This window comes from Trichosurus vulpecula, chromosome 4, assembly GCF_011100635.1.
Source record: "Trichosurus vulpecula isolate mTriVul1 chromosome 4, mTriVul1.pri, whole genome shotgun sequence".
Classification (NCBI taxonomy): domain Eukaryota; kingdom Metazoa; phylum Chordata; class Mammalia; order Diprotodontia; family Phalangeridae; genus Trichosurus; species Trichosurus vulpecula.
In genome coordinates this window covers 371,023,119-371,039,143 of record NC_050576.1, presented here as the reverse complement: position 1 = coordinate 371,039,143, position 16,025 = coordinate 371,023,119, and the positions used below count along the sequence as shown (strand labels likewise).

Sequence of the window (16,025 nt, the reverse complement as noted above, 5' to 3'; positions counted from 1 at the left end):
TTGTGAAGTAGATGCTATTATCACCCATCCCCATTTTACAGTTGAAGAAACAGGCAGAGAGAGGTCAAGTGACTTGCCCAGGGTCATATAGCTAGTAAGTATTTGAGGCTGGATTTTGACTTGTCTTTTTTTTTTTTAGGCCTATCTCTCTATCCACTGAGCTATCTAGTACTTAATTTAAATACGAAAGTGACTGGTATAATTCTGTGACTCTTCTAAAGTAGCTAGGAAGCCATTGCCTTTCTCCCTGCCCATCCCTACTTTGGTAGCCAGAGCACCCTCTTCCAAGTGGGAAACCAGTTCAGTTCTCTTCCAGATAATCTAATGGGTAAGTTTCCCAATAAGCCTATCACTATACCAATTAAACCAGGGCATAATTAGGTTCTATAAACCTACAAAAGGACTATGAGGTAAAGACTCTTAAGATATCTGGGAATCATTCACTTGTGTCTTCACTGAGTAAATCAGGGGTGACCAAGTCAGAATGTTGCTTTGGTCTTTTCAAGGTGAACACAATCATGTCATAGGTATAATGTGCTCTTCCTTTTTTCAAGAAGAAAAAATAGAATCCAGGATATTTCACAATTTGATTTGCATATGCGTAGGTGGGACAAGCTTGGTTAAGTTCTGAGTTTTTCTTTTGTTAATCCCCTTGTGACTAGGAAGGTTTTTAAATCAAAATTTAAAACTGCCCTGCTCAGCGACATAAATCGTAGATCTTTATTTCTGTTTTTCATCTAGAAAATAAACCTAAAGTGCATTAAGGTAAAATTACAGCACAATTGTTTATGATGTTCTAGAAAGAGTTATTTCATAACTGAAAGATCATATTCGTTGTATTCACAGTAACCTGAGTTACCCAGTCACTAACCAATACATTTGAATTCAAGTTTCAGTATTTATGAGATTAATATATAAAATATTTAGAAATATTTTATTTGACTTCCTGTTCTTAACTGAATATTTTTTCTCCCATTTTAGGGACTAAGAAATCACTGGTGAGTATATCATTTCAGTTATTGCTTAATGTCTTCCTTTTTTTAAGACTTCCATATGTGTAAACAATTCTGTTATATTCTTAAATTTTTATTGATAACCATCAAGTAGTCTACAATACCTATGCCTTTTTAATTATGAAGACTAGTTAATTTATATCAAATGTTTCACTTTTATATAGCTAATTTATATCAAATGTTTCATTCATAAACACTGTAAATAAACTTTTTTCCTAGACCAACTTATAGTAGGTGTAAAGTGATTTAAGACAAAGAATTTGAATTTTTAAACTCTGAATTGTTGCACAACTTTGGAACTTTGAATAAGAAACTAAATATAGCTGTTTCTTTTCTTGTCTCTGAGAATACTTATGTGAAATAAATTTCTATGAGTCCATGATGTACACTTCAGTTGTGTAAGTAGAATATTTTCTCCCCTTCCTCTTCAGAGTTGTCTTGGTTATCCTTTAAGCATCTTTTTCATTATCGTCAATGAATTCTGTGAAAGATTTTCCTACTATGGAATGAGAGGTAACTATTTGAATCCACACTCTTCCATTAGCTTCAACAAATGATTGTCTTGAATATTTGAACATCTCCTTTTTCCACTCCCTGCCCCCTCCACATACAGCAATTCTAGTTCTGTATTTCCAACGTTTCCTTGGATGGGAGGATAATCTGTCTACTGCCATCTATCACACATTTGTTGCTCTATGCTATCTAACACCAATCCTCGGAGCTCTCATCGCTGACTCGTGGCTGGGAAAGTTCAAGTGAGTAGTTTCTATTTTTTATCTAAGGAGATAATCTTCTTTATCAATTCAGATAGTTTTCTTTTGAGAGTCTGAGAGTTATGGACTAAGCCAAATATGTCCTTTTTCTTTAATGTATATAGAGTTAAGCTTTAACATTCTTCAAGTAATCGAACAACATTTAAGCACATGCTATATATAAGGCACTATGCTGAAGTACATTAAGGATGGATACATGGGACATCTTTCCTCCTTGGCCTCGTAATTTCACTGGAGTTGGAAACCTGGACACACACAAAAATAGAATGTGCTAACTTTGAATTAATGAGACTATGCTATAGGTGGTCAAAGAAAGTGGGAGGACTTGAGTTGTAAAATGAAGGAAGTGTAGGAAGGCATTCTTAGATAGAAGAATGGCTTGAGCAAGGATACAGAGGCTAGAATGTCTGATTTTAATCACACTAAAATAAAAAGCATGCTTTGCTACTGTTCTGTTTAATTCAACATGCATTTTCCATAATACTTATCATTATATGAGACAGATAGTTATAAAAGATCTCAAAGTAACTTAGTACAATTTGTTGTGAATATGGTATCATGAGCAATTGATATTTATGAAATGGAGAATCTTTTTTGACACAGGGAAAAGTTTGCAAGTATAGATAGATCTTCTTATCCCAACTTTTTCTTTGTTTTAAAGAACAATCATCTCGTTGTCCATTGTTTATGCTTTGGGGCAAGTAGTCATTGCCATAAGTTCCATTAATGACCTCTCCGACGCTAACCGTGATGGACAACCTGATAGCATTGCTTTACACGTGTAAGTTGAAACATTCTCTTATGTATTTCTTTCAGCTTTATCTGTTTAACTTCATTCTCTCTTGCCCCCTAAAAAATGTGCCTGTTCTTCTATAGTTAACTTATAGAAATAAAAGAGACCATTCCTCTCAATCATAAATTGGGTCTTGAGTACATCATCATTTTGGTTTCAGACGGTATTTTCTGTCCTCTGGTTTTGATGTTCCACCTACCTCCAAGTCTTAGTCATAAACAAGCAATTTGTATTGTGATCTGACTTTCCTTGAGGCAATTGAAAGATTCCCAAGTAACAAGTAGCCACTTTCTCAAGGCTTAAATGGCACCTTCTTGCTTACTTCAATGTTTAAGCCAAATGTTAACTTTTTCTAGACTGAATTAATTTTCTCTTCAGTGCAGCGTGGCCTAATGGCCAAAGGCTTAATAGTGTCTTTTGTTGTATATTATCTTGTTTCCATAGGTCTATAGAAAGTGAAGCTGAGAATTAATATTATGCTTTGCAAGCTGGACAAGCCAAGCTGGGAAAAATTGTTCCTTCAAAAATTAGATCACTCAAAGTAATTTACTTCTGTGGAGAACTGTGGTCATCCAAGTAATAGTAAATTTTTTTAATGCTAATAGTAATAACATTTAACATCACTTCCAGGAAGGAAATGTAACATTTGAAAGCCCCTATTGCCAGATAAGCCAGAAAAACAAAAATTTTAAAGAATTTCTTACTTTTAGACAATAACCTCTGGTTTTCCTCCTGGTTTTTCTGAAGTTTACAATGTATTTGGTGAATATCCTTAATATAAAACAAATAATTTCACCTAACTTTTCTCTTCATGTACATATATCTGAATTTCCTGGCTAAAACTTGCTGGTTTGTTGGCATTAACTTGTTTTGGACTCTAGTAAAAGCAAAACCAAACCAAACCCCTTTTCATTTTAAAAAGAAAAAGACATTGAGAGAGAATGTGGGGTACTTAGTCTCTGCCAACTCTGGAGTTAAGACAAGTTATTTAACCTATTAGGGTTTTAGGGAACTCTAAGACAGTAACAGATGAAATGTCAGCCTTTATCAGCAGACTGATATCACTGACAATCCCTACATGCATGAAATCACATCTGGACCCCAAAATAACTTCCCTAACCTGTGTCATTTTGTAATAATATTATCACTATTTTATACTACACCCTACAATTGGGATTCCCCACCCCAAGAGTCTTTAACCAATCCACAGAGACTATCCCAGCCTATCCAGTTTCATATCTTTATGTGAGGACTTGAGTTTTATAACGATGCCAGTTACTTTACATAAGCTGTCCATATTTAAGGACTATTTCTTTGTCAGTAGTAATAACACTATTAACTAGCATTTTGTAGCATTCTAAGGTTTACAAATGTTAGCTCATTTGATCCTCATAACAGCCTGGTGAACTAGGTGCCATTATCCTTAGAGATAGAGTTAATTGACTTTCCCAGAGTAACACAGCTAATAAATAAGGCAGGATTCAAACTCAGGTTTTCTGACTCAAAGTTCAGCACTCTATCCATTCTGCTACCTGGTTGCCTAATTCATGACAAGTTGTTGAGATGTGGCTACTTGGATGTGATCAAGAAAACAAAGAGAAAAGCCCCATTTAAAAAGCTTTTAGGCTGTGTTCCATAATTTTAGGTCACTGTCCCATTGGTTTACTCAACATCTACAGCCTCTTACATAAAGGGTGTCAGGGATATTTGGCTTCCTAATCCCCAAGTTCCAGCTTTGGTCTACCTACTCCATACAACTTGTTAGACTAACACTTAGGACCTTCTCTGTTTTTGTGGGAACCATTGTGGGACCCCTAAAAGTAGTGAATAGATTTTCCTCCTAAGTCAGTCTAAACTCATTCGAGTTATAATCTCTACTTGAGAAGATCACTAGGGAAAAACACAAGTCCCTCTTCCCATTCTACTTCAAGAAAGTTACTTGAAAATTCATCTCCTGTCCTTGAATAAACCATCTCTTGGCCCTTCTGCATGCTATGTGTAAACCTCAGGTGTTCCTCTGGTAACTTGATATATAGATCTCAACACTTTGCATCTGTTAGCATAGCCAAACAGACCCACCTACCACCCAGCACTATTAATCCTAATAGGTCCCTAAAGGCTGATTTTAAGCTGATTGTATACAAGCCTTAGCTGTTCAAATATACCCCTTCCAGGTATATATTGTAGCTATGGAACTTAACTGTCCCTTATAACGTTGCCTTACTTGCTTACTTACTTTTTGTGGAACCATTCAAAGGCATTAGGCTTATGACATTTCTCTAGATATGCTGTTTACTGCGAGGAGAGAAAATTTATTATATGCTACTAAGACATTGTAGACAAAATTTATAGGAATCAGAATTTCACTTTCTTCAATAAATATTTGAACCTGCTCTGTGTCACCATATCAAATATTGCAAAAAGGAAGGATTGTTAAGAACAGAGAAGAGACCCTCTACCTTTAAGGAATGGATGTATTTAAAAGTTAATTCCTTCCCCTAGAACTTTGGCTATGGTGGGGCTTGTTCTGATTGCTTTTGGTACCGGTGGAATAAAACCTTGCGTGTCGGCATTTGGTGGAGATCAGTTTGAAGAAAATCAGGTATGTGCCCTTTGTTGAAAATGGATGATTGGATCAATATGTTTAGGAATAAAATTCCATTGGCATAAGTTCCATCAGCCACTTGTTTTTTCCAAGTATGCTTGGAGTAACATATATAGTGATAGAAGTGACCATTTGGTTTTTGTCCTTACCAGTTGCTATTGATTTGTGTTCACTATTTTTTAATATCCTTTTCAATACAGGAAAAACAAAGAAACAGATTTTTTTCCATCTTTTATCTGGCCATCAATGCTGGAAGTCTGATTTCTACAATCGTAACTCCCATACTCAGAGGTAAAATCTCTTGACCCATAGAGTTCCTACTTCTTCTTTCTTGGATGGCAAAATCACATCATTGCACTTTGGGAGTCAGAGCTTGAATTTCAATTCCAACTCTGCTAACTGACAATATATCAATTTAGGCCAAGCCTCTTAATCTCTATTGTCCTCACTTTCCTCAACTGTAAAATGAGGGAGTTTGACTAGATCACTTAAGGGGTTCTTTTCAGTACTAACCCTGGTCCTACAAACCTTTCCTTTTTCCCTTACTACTTACCTTATAGGAAAAGAAAGTGCTTTCCCCTTCTTGCAGCTCAGTCTAGGAAGACAAATCTGGACTCAGTTTCTACTCAATTTTATCTTTACATTCTAGTCCCTTAATAGTTATATGCTAAATCTCAAAGAAACCTATAAGAAATTTTTATTCACTAATTTTTAATCTACAATACAATTTATTTCAAGCAAAGGAGGCTAGTTGACATTCCCACCTCCCTGCCCTTATACACTATATGAACCAGAAGTTTTTTTCTTAAAAACTAAAGAAAAGAATATGACCATTAAGAAAATGGTACAAGTATTTCCTAGGAAAAAAATGGAAAAGACAATTTGAAAATCAACAGAATTCACAGGACACCAATAGGAGTAAACTTCCAATGTAGCTCATCTGGATGTTGTCATGTTTTATGACTACAACAAGGTTGATTTCATAATAGCTAAGTAGAAAGGGATCACATTAAAAATTCATCATTCAGCCAACAAAATTTTTCTACCAAAAAAACTACAAGAAAAACAATAGTTTGAATAAAATATTCTGATAGTTACTTTCCAAACCAGCTCCTCAGCAAAACTGTATTTTTTAATAAATAAAATTATGTTGGTATTTTTTATTTTTAATCACCTAAATTTCTCCCCATATCCCTCCCCCTTCCAGACAGCCATCTATATAAGAAATCATATTTTTGAGGGGAAAATGGGAGTAAAAAGATTTTTAAAATCAACAAAACTGACCAATACATTGAAAAAAATCTGAAAAAATATAAGAATAAGGCAAAGATTAGATGGGTAGATCCCTAAACAACACTCCCAAATTAAGCAGAAGTAGAAGTATGTTTGGGGAGAAAAGAAGAGAGGACTAGAAAATCTAGATTTCAAATGAAATCTAGAGTTAATAGTCCAAAACAGAACTATGTTGAGTTGTATATGCTTGTACGTATAGAGTTAATACTAATGAAATGAAGGTGTCTGTTGCCTTCTGATGAAACGATTTTATCAAAATAGGATAGAAGACAAATAGAGCTTAATGATTATAATAAAATTTAATGTAAATAGATTGAGTTGCCCTGTTTAGAAGAACAGATATTTAAGGCCTTAAAACACAATCCAACAATGTTGCCTCCAAGCAGCAATGTTATAGCATGTTTCATTAACAGAACATCAATATTAAGCATATAGGTACCTAATTGAATAGCAATTATATTTATAAAGGAAGAATTAATAGAATTCTAAAAAGTTAGAAAATCAATAGTAATGAGAAGTTTTAACACTAATGGCATATGATAGATGAAAAATCAAGCAAAGATCAGAAATTATGATATAGATGGAATATAGAAATTGGGTTACTTTTGGAGAGAACTTAATGAAAAATATAGAGAACATACACTATTTTTTAAAATAACAAAGATTCAAAAATGGGTATAGAACATCAATGAAAAAAATTCAAGCACATTTTAAAAAGTGTTATATTGTCTCTGTCCCCAGACAAGTATCCTTATCTCAGTGTTCTAGATAGCTCTCTAAGACTATCAGTGGCAGAACTGTATTTTGTATTAGAAGAGGCAATTTCCTCACTGGGAGTTCTCTACACTGGTCATTACAATTCTACACTAAAAAAAAAAGTAATAATAATTCAGAAAATAAGATCAGAAGGTACCGTACAAAGAGGAGAAAAATGATGTGTATAACCAATTCTTCCATTAAGTTACAGAAACAATAGCACAATCATATAAACATAGCATACAAAAATTTGAGATTGAAACAAATTATATCAGTGAACACATCAACAAGAATCTAGCAACTTGAATTTGCAGTTAGAGAACTACTACGTCTGAAAAAGGCAAAGAAACATATAAAAATTAAAGAATTATCAAATTAATAAAAATAGATCTGGTTTTTATGAAGACAAACTTAATAAACCAATAGTGAATTGAATCCAGAATGAAGAAATGAATCAAGTGATTAAAATGAGAGATCTCAATCAATGTAGAAATCTAGAAAAATGTATTATAGTTTTATATGTTATATACTTATATGATTATATATTACATGATACATTATTAAAAAACTAAGCATAAATAAGTGGATTAATAGAAAAAATCAAACCCAAACTGATGAAATGAGAAAGCAAAACTCTATTAATTGTGGAAAAAGGCATTTAAACAAGTTAATAAAAAGCTGATACGTTAAAAACTCCAGAATCTGATGGATTCCCAGTCAATTAACAAAGAATGTATCATCATGTTAAATTAATTTCTTAAAAAATAGGCAGTCCCATGAGGTAAATACAGACATGATCCCCAAATCTGTTAAGAATGAGGTAGAGAACTATAGACATATCACTGATGAGGGTGAATGTTAAACCAGTAATTAAAATAAACATGTCAAAATGATTATAATGATCAAGTAGGATGTGTGGAATTGACTGCAAAGATGAGTCAGTATTAAGTCAATCAGTATAATTGCTTCTATTAAAGTTCTGCTTTGTGGCTTAGTATTTTTCAGTCATGTCTGACTCTTTGTGACCCTATTTGGGATTTTCTCCACAAAGATACTGGAGTGATTTGCCATTTTCTTCTCTAGCTCATTTTATAGATGAGGAAACCAAGACAAGCACGGTTAAGTGACTTGCCCAGGGTCACACAGCTCGTTAAGTGTCTGAGGCCAGATTTTGAAGAGGAGTCTTCCTGACTCCAGGCCCAGCACTCTATCCACTGTGCCACATAGCTGCCCAACATTCTACTACAGTGTCCTGTTGCAGGGGTTCTTAACCTTCTTTGTGTCAGAGACTCCTTTGGCAGTCTGATGAAGCCTAATGGATCCCCTTCTCAGAATAATTTTTTAAATGAATAAAACACATAGGATGACAAAGGAAACCAATTATATTGAAATAAAGATGTATTTTTTTTTCAATCTAAGTTTACATACCTGTGAACAATGATAAGTTAAGGGGTGTGGGTAGGGAGAAATAGATGTTTACAGAAACCTTTCTGCTGGCTGAGAGGAGAAAGTACAGGCATCCAAGAAGCCAGGGAACTGAGAAAGAGACTGACCGTGAGGACTGCAGAGAGACTCAGTGGGATGCACTGGAGAAGAGAGGTTGAAGTGCTGTAACTTGACCACTGCATCCAGCTTCTACTTGCTGTTCCCTCCTCCAAGTAGTCTCAAAGGGGTTGGAGGGGGTCCCTTGGGAAAGATCTTGGGAACTGGTCCCAGAGGGCAGACCTGGGACCAAAGGATGCCTCTTCTACGAAGGCCAGTTTCAGAGTAAGCACCAGAGCCATTCCAAATGGATCAAGCGTCTTGGGGAAGTAGTAAGCAACTTGTCACTGAGTATTCAAGAAAACACTGAATGACCTAGTGGAGATCATAGAGTTGGAAGAGACCTTAAGGACCAGAATCTAATCCAGGGGTTCTCAACCTTTTTTGTATTATGGATCCCTTAATATAATAATATAATATGGATCCCTTCTTTGTATCATGGATCCGTAGGTGAAGCCTATGGACTCCCTTCTCAGAATGATGGAAAACGAGTTATATTGAAATGAAGAATTTTCCCCCAAGTCCATGGATCATGGAAATCTATCCATGGACCCTCACGTTAAAAGCCACTGCCCTGGGTCATTGAAAAGGCCCTGGGATCTCAAAAGCTGTGAATTAAACACAAATTCTGGCAGGTCCTACCGAGGTAAAAAAATGACTTTTGTTGGAGAACCAACCTAGAAAAGTTTGGAAGAGCTCCTGAGGACAACTGCGAGTTTACCCCAGTTGCAGCAATTCTCAAAGACCAGCTATTAAATTTTAGCTGGGTTGTGTTGTTCATTGATCAGTTCACCAAAAGGAACCATTGAATATAATATTTTTTTTTTTTGGCTAAAGGGGTCTATTTATCAAGTTTTGGGGATTTTGTTTTGGATGGTTTTTTATCTCTACTGAGACAGGAAAGATTTACCAACATGAAGTATTTATTTGGAGCTATCATTTAAAAACTTTTCCAAAATTGTTAATTGATATATTTTCTTTTAAAATTTATTTCTCTTTAATTTATGGAGTAAAACAAACATTTCCATAAAACAGTACAATAAAAAAGATGACCACACATGAAACTGCAAATCTATTATGCACAACTTGCTAGTCCTTCCAAATATACAACAAAATTATCATGTAAATTTCCTTTTTTTCCTTCTCTCTCTCCCTTCCTCCCACTTTAGACAGAGCTGCCATTAGACACACATTATTAAATATTTTCTTACATATACCCCACTCCCTTTTTTGCTCAGTGAGACATATGTTGTAAGGAAGGGGAAAAAAAAAACTGTGTGTAGGGAGGGGACAAATCAAGTCAACCAGCATATCCAGTAAATGTGGCAGCATATGCAATATTTCTCACCTGTAGCCCCCCATGCAAAGAAGGGATCATAGACTTATAAGTTTAGGGCTAGAAGGCACTGAGGGCACTGATTCCAACCCCTTCGTTTTGCTGATAAGAAAATTGAGACCAGATAAGTAAAAGGACAAGTTCTCACAACGAAAGTGGCAGAGACAGTATTTGGACTGAGGTCTTCTGACTACAAATCCCTTGTTCTTTCACATTATACCAGGGGAGGGTAGTAGATAAAGAAACACATTTTAAAACAGAGAGCTCCCTACACTTACTGAATTTTCTTGTGTGCATATCAAAGTACGCAATTATTAGCATAGTAGGAGATTTTTTTTAAAAAATTCAGCTTTCAGATCCAAATTCTCTCTCTCCTCTCTCACCTCTCCCCACTCATTGAGAAATCAAGACAAACAAAACCCAGCCAAATGTGTAGTGGATAGAGTTCAGGGCCTGGAATCAAGAAGACCTGAATTTAAATCCAGCTTCAGACACTAGCTGTGTGACTTTGGATAAATCACTTATAGTCTTGTGCTATAATAAGTATGAAAACTTCAAAACACTATGAGAAGATTTTTATATAAAATAATGCAGAATCAAAATCCAAACTAATTATAGACACATAGTTTATAGCTATGTTAATGATGGAAATAAAATCTAGGAAAGAAAAAAGTTTAGAAAGAGACGTGAACCCAATTCTGTCATTCTTTCATCAAAGTTGTATGTATTTGAAATGAAAATACTATCATTCTGAAATCTTACAATTCATAGTTTAAAAATTCATTATGTATTCAAATCTGTTATAAACATTTCACAATTTCTCGTATGTTATCCAGTCTTCTTTTTTCCTTCAACTGGATTCTGATTCCAATTCATTGCTCATCGGAACTGCCTCTCCCTAATATATATGTGTGTGTGTGTCTGTATATATGTATATAAGTTAATGGACTTGCTATCCAACTGCATGTCGTAGTTTGGCTTACATGCAATTTCTTCTCTTTTTTTCTACAACTTTAGGCTAATTTTTTACCCCAAGATGCTCCTCAGCACAAAAGCCCTTTTTGTTAACCCAAATCTTCTTCTGGTGATGCTGTAGGATTGCAAATCTTCCTTCACCTTCCAGTGTTCAAAGACCTACAGTAGCATAAGAACTGAGAAGCATGCTAGTAGGCTGCACCATGTTTCTAATTATCACATGCTGCAAAAAGTGTGGAATGGAGAATAACTAGGAAATGAGTTGTGAGAAAGATGGCCCTGTTATGTAGAAAGAGTAAGACATAACCGATGGATAACTAGACTGATACATTGGTACTGACAAAATGCAGAAATGCCCAGAAGTAGATCTTTAGAATACACATTGAGAAGATCTCCTGGGGAGGACCCATGAGATGACATGATCAAATATCTCACAGGATAAGAAGGCATAGATGGGCTTTAAGGCCATCTATGAGCATAGAAGGCTCAAAAGACACGGTATCCAAGTCAATGAAGTCACAGATATATTTAAATATAATGGATGCAAAATGTTTCTGCAGATGGTTATTTAATTTGTAACATTTTTTTTTGAGGAGGCAAAAAAAGATCAGAACCATCAATTTGAATTTTTGTTTGTTTAATTTCCAGGAGAGATTCTATTAGAGAATCTATTTTGTGACTCAAACACAAGCTTCATGATATCCAGGTTTATATTAAAAATTAAACATTGATCTAAAACATGTGGCAGAATTACCATGTGATTACATTTCATGGTAACTTATTTCTCTTTTTTCTCTATAGAAAATACTACAGAACTGAGTCGTAGAATTTTTTTTTTTGTTAAGGACTCGCTGCTTTTATGTATGCCAACTTACTTTTTTTCCCCCATGAAGAAACAGGCCTAGAGAGGTGTCTTGTCTAAGGCTGTAGGTCAAGTTGGAATAAGAAACCTATCTCCTCTCCAAGGTCATTACTCTTCCCTATTCCTTTTTCTTTCTTCATTATAATTTAGCCTACTGAAATAGGAGGTGTCAGAGGTAAAAGGGAAAGTCCAGGTAGAGTAAACATAAAATATATTTAAGTTAACTGTAAGCTCCTTGAGGGCAGGGCCAATATTCAAAATCTGCTTCATCTAGCATGGTGCTTTTTATGTGGTAGGTACTTAATAAGCATTTTATCTTTAAATTGGTAAATAATCTAGCTTTTATTAAATAAAGTATGTGTGAAAGAAATTTCTTTTCATTACTATAATGAACTATGGTCTGACTTAATTTTCCTACAGTTCAAGAGTGTGGCATTCATAGCAAACAAGCATGTTATCCCTTGGCATTTGGAGTTCCTGCTGCTCTGATGGCCATTTCTTTATGTAAGTCTCTCCATTTCACTAATACGACAAATTTACTCAGTCTACCATCATACACAGCACTGTGGATAGCTATTTTTTAAATGTTTACTATCTTTGAGAATCCAGGTAGAAAGATTATATTCCTCTTTCTAGAATCTAAGTATGAATGATTTCATGTTTTGCCTTTGTTTCCCTAGCACCTAGCATATTGTCTTGTACATCAAGCTGGCTGATTCCTTCTTTCTTCCTCATTGAGTTCAGCAACTGACTGATCGTCTTTCTCTTTTTCCAAACTACTTCTCTAATACTAAGGGACTTCAGCCTCCATGTTGCTACTCCCTCAAACACCTGAACTTTCCAGTTGCTCAATTTATTCATTTCCTATGACCAATTCTTCCACTCTACCTCTAAATCTAGATATGGTTACACCTTTGACCTTGCCATCACCTACAAATGTTCTACTTCCATGTTTATAAATTGAAATTCCTTTATCTGATCATAATCAGTAGTTCTTTCTGCTTTGCAATGCCTAACCCAATTCTTTATCTTCACTGTGACCTCCAGCTCTTTCTTAGGCTATAATCCCTACATTAGCTATACACTCTCCTCCCTTCTCTGCTTGACCCCTTGGTGAACCTCCTCAATGATCAAGTCCCTTGCCCTCTTAACCAATCATGCTTTGCCAAGCTTCAACCTTATACGATACCTGTAATCTTCTGTCTTTCCCCTCCTAGATTATATGAGATAAGTGAGGGTGAGGGAAGAGAAGATGACTCTGAGGTTGTGAAAATTGAGGGCTAGAAGAATAGTGGCATTGTCAACCAAAGTAGGGAAACTATGGGAGGGCAGTTTAAGGATGAAGAAAACAAATTCTTTTGGGGACATGTAGTATTTGAAATGCCTATGGGACATCCAAGGGGAGGCATCTAACAGGGAGCTATTGATATAAGATGATTGGTGCTCAAAGAAGAGACAAAGGCTCTATATGGAGATTTGGGAGTCATCTGTCTAGAAATGGTTAACCTATGGAAGCTGAGGAAATCAATGAGAGCTGACATAGTAGAAAGTAGTTATGGCATGAGTCAAATCAGATAGCCATGTATACCTTAAAGGTCACAAGGTCCTTTTGAATTTGATACATCCCAATAGAATGTAAGCTCCTTGATGGCAAAACCTGTTTGAGTTTTGTCTTTGTATTCCTAGCTCAGCACATGAAAAATAAGAGTATAATAAAGGCTTGCTGACTGATTCTCTGATATGTTCCTCTCTAGTTGTGTTCATCATTGGCAGTAGCATGTACAAGAAGGTTCGACCTCAGGGCAATATATTGTCTAAAGTTGCCAACTGCATTGGTGTAAGTATGACAAACTATTCCATGTTTATATTTAATTTAACCATCTTAGAAAAATCTTTCTGTTTCCCGTTGGGGAAGACAATTTCCCTGTGTGTGTTAGATCCATATTCTTCTTACTACTTCACTTTTTTTTAAGGTCATGTAATTTGCACTGAAAGACTTTTTTGAAAATATTAGGCAGTTCTAAAATAGTCTTGGGTCTCTTCTAGTTTGAATTAGGCTAACTTATATGCTTGGCTTTACATCTTTAAGAAGCTCTGCAAATGTACTCTTCTTACAATAGATAGATGTATTCCTAAAAAATTGCCTGCAAGAATAGATCCACTTCAAACAATCTTCTTCTCCTTGGCTTCTATTTTAAAACCTGAAGATTCTCCTCCTTAAAAGAGCTTTAACTAACATTTAAATGAGGAACCTGCCACTAACTGACTGTGCGCCTTTGAACAAGTCACTTCGGGCATTGTGGACCTCAGACCTGGGATGTCCAATCCTGGCCTTCTGATTCTTTACCCAGTGCTCCTTCTATAGTACCACTCCGGTTCTAGATTGCAAGATTCATCATCCCTTACGTGAAACATTTGACCTTTAGAGGGTGTGACTCCTTGAACACTCCAAGTGAAGAGTTAAGCTGTTCATACTTTAAAAATCATGGATGACCTAAGGGTCATTTCTCATGCCATCTGGTTCAATCCTTTTAAATGTGAAACCGAAGTCCAGGGAAGCTTGCTGTCTTGTCCAAGATATTTAATAACCAAAAGGGGGGTAGAATTTTGACCTTCTCCTAATCTAGTATTCATTCAACAAAATCATTATCTTGGTTTTTGTTGTCATTCAGTTGTTACAGTCACGTCTGACTCTTTGTGACCCCATTTGCGATTTTCTTGGCAAAGATACTGGAGCTGTTTGCCATTTCCTTCTCCAGCTCAATTTACAGACGAGAAAACTGAGGCAAACCCGTTACCCAGGGTCATACGGCTAGTGAGTGTCTGTAGCCGGATTTGAACTCAAGTCTTCCTGACTCCAGGCCCAGCTCTCTCTCCACTGCACCACCTAGTTGCCCGACCTTGAAACACCTTTCTTTTATTTTGCAAAACTAGTAATTAATGTTATTGTGTTTAGTATTTGACCAAAAAAAAACCCCTTAGGTTGAACTACTCTGTCATTGCTCGTTATCAATTCTCTTCTGTCTTATAAGATCAAGACATTCCCTTTACTCTTGCCTTTTAATTGCTGTAGTCTTTCCCTATTTAATTTCTGACTATCTTTAATAGTGATACCTTTTTTTTGTTTTGTTTTTCCAGTTTGCAATTAAGAATAGATTTAATCACCGGAGTAGAGAATTCCCAAAGAGGGAGCACTGGCTGGATTGGGCTAAAGAAAAATATGATGTAAGTGCTTTATTCAGCTTAGATTGGACTCAATCAGTTGCTTCCCTCTGGAAAGAGCTTCAGTAGGGCTTTCCATATGGTAGTCACTGTTTGAATTTAATTTAATTCATCATCAGTGTTGTAATATGAAACCACCCTATTTGTTTCTGAAATACTTAACAGGCATATTGCTATGTTTCTGAATGTATTCCTTTAACTGCTTAATTATATTCTACCATTGGTCTTTCTGCCTCATGTAGTCTCTCTCTCAGCACTGACTTGTATATCAAGATTTCTTAACTCTTTTTGTGACAAGGAGACATTTGTTAGTCTTAAGCTTATGGGCCCCTTCTCAGAAAAATATTTTTAAATGCATAAAGTTATATACGTGTGTTTGTGTGTGTGTGTGTGTGTGTACGCACGCCAAGGAAGCCAATTATATAAAAAAGTTATCTAAATACATTTTTAATTAACAAAGTCTTAAGAAAGTATCTGTGGACCCTAACTTTAAAATCTCTCTTCTAGGTGAAAAATTTCCCAATTCTACCCTTCCTTAACTACTAGTTTTCTCCCTCCCTAAGCCACCTTGTATTTAATTACTTTTTATATATTTGTCTTTATTCTGTATACACTTATTCTATGTACACCTACATCTGTGCTTATTGTCTTCCTCCTTTGAACTTAAGCTCCTTGTGAAGGAAGAATTTTCGTTTTTTGTATTTGTATCCCTCATGACTAACACAGGGAATGGCACATGATAGGTACTCAATAAATTTCTTGTTCATAGGTTGATAACACTTTCATGTATGCTAATTTTTATGATTTCAAAGGCAAACCTTGCTTTTGTGCAGTCCTGAAATAAGTATAAATTTG

The 16,025-nt window shown here is 35.5% G+C and overlaps 1 protein-coding gene across 1 annotated transcript in view; it reads left to right on the top strand.

Annotated features, from left to right (window-relative positions):
- SLC15A1 (solute carrier family 15 member 1) overlaps positions 1–16,025 on the top strand; it is a 51,047-nt gene that overhangs the window by 13,112 nt on the left and 21,910 nt on the right. The window contains exons 5-11 of the mRNA XM_036755783.1: positions 1,627–1,768; positions 2,448–2,567; positions 5,082–5,181; positions 5,385–5,475; positions 12,369–12,452; positions 13,703–13,785; positions 15,087–15,173. Coding sequence (XP_036611678.1) covers positions 1,627–1,768; positions 2,448–2,567; positions 5,082–5,181; positions 5,385–5,475; positions 12,369–12,452; positions 13,703–13,785; positions 15,087–15,173 — 707 coding nt within the window. The remainder of the gene's footprint in view (positions 1–1,626; positions 1,769–2,447; positions 2,568–5,081; positions 5,182–5,384; positions 5,476–12,368; positions 12,453–13,702; positions 13,786–15,086; positions 15,174–16,025) is intronic.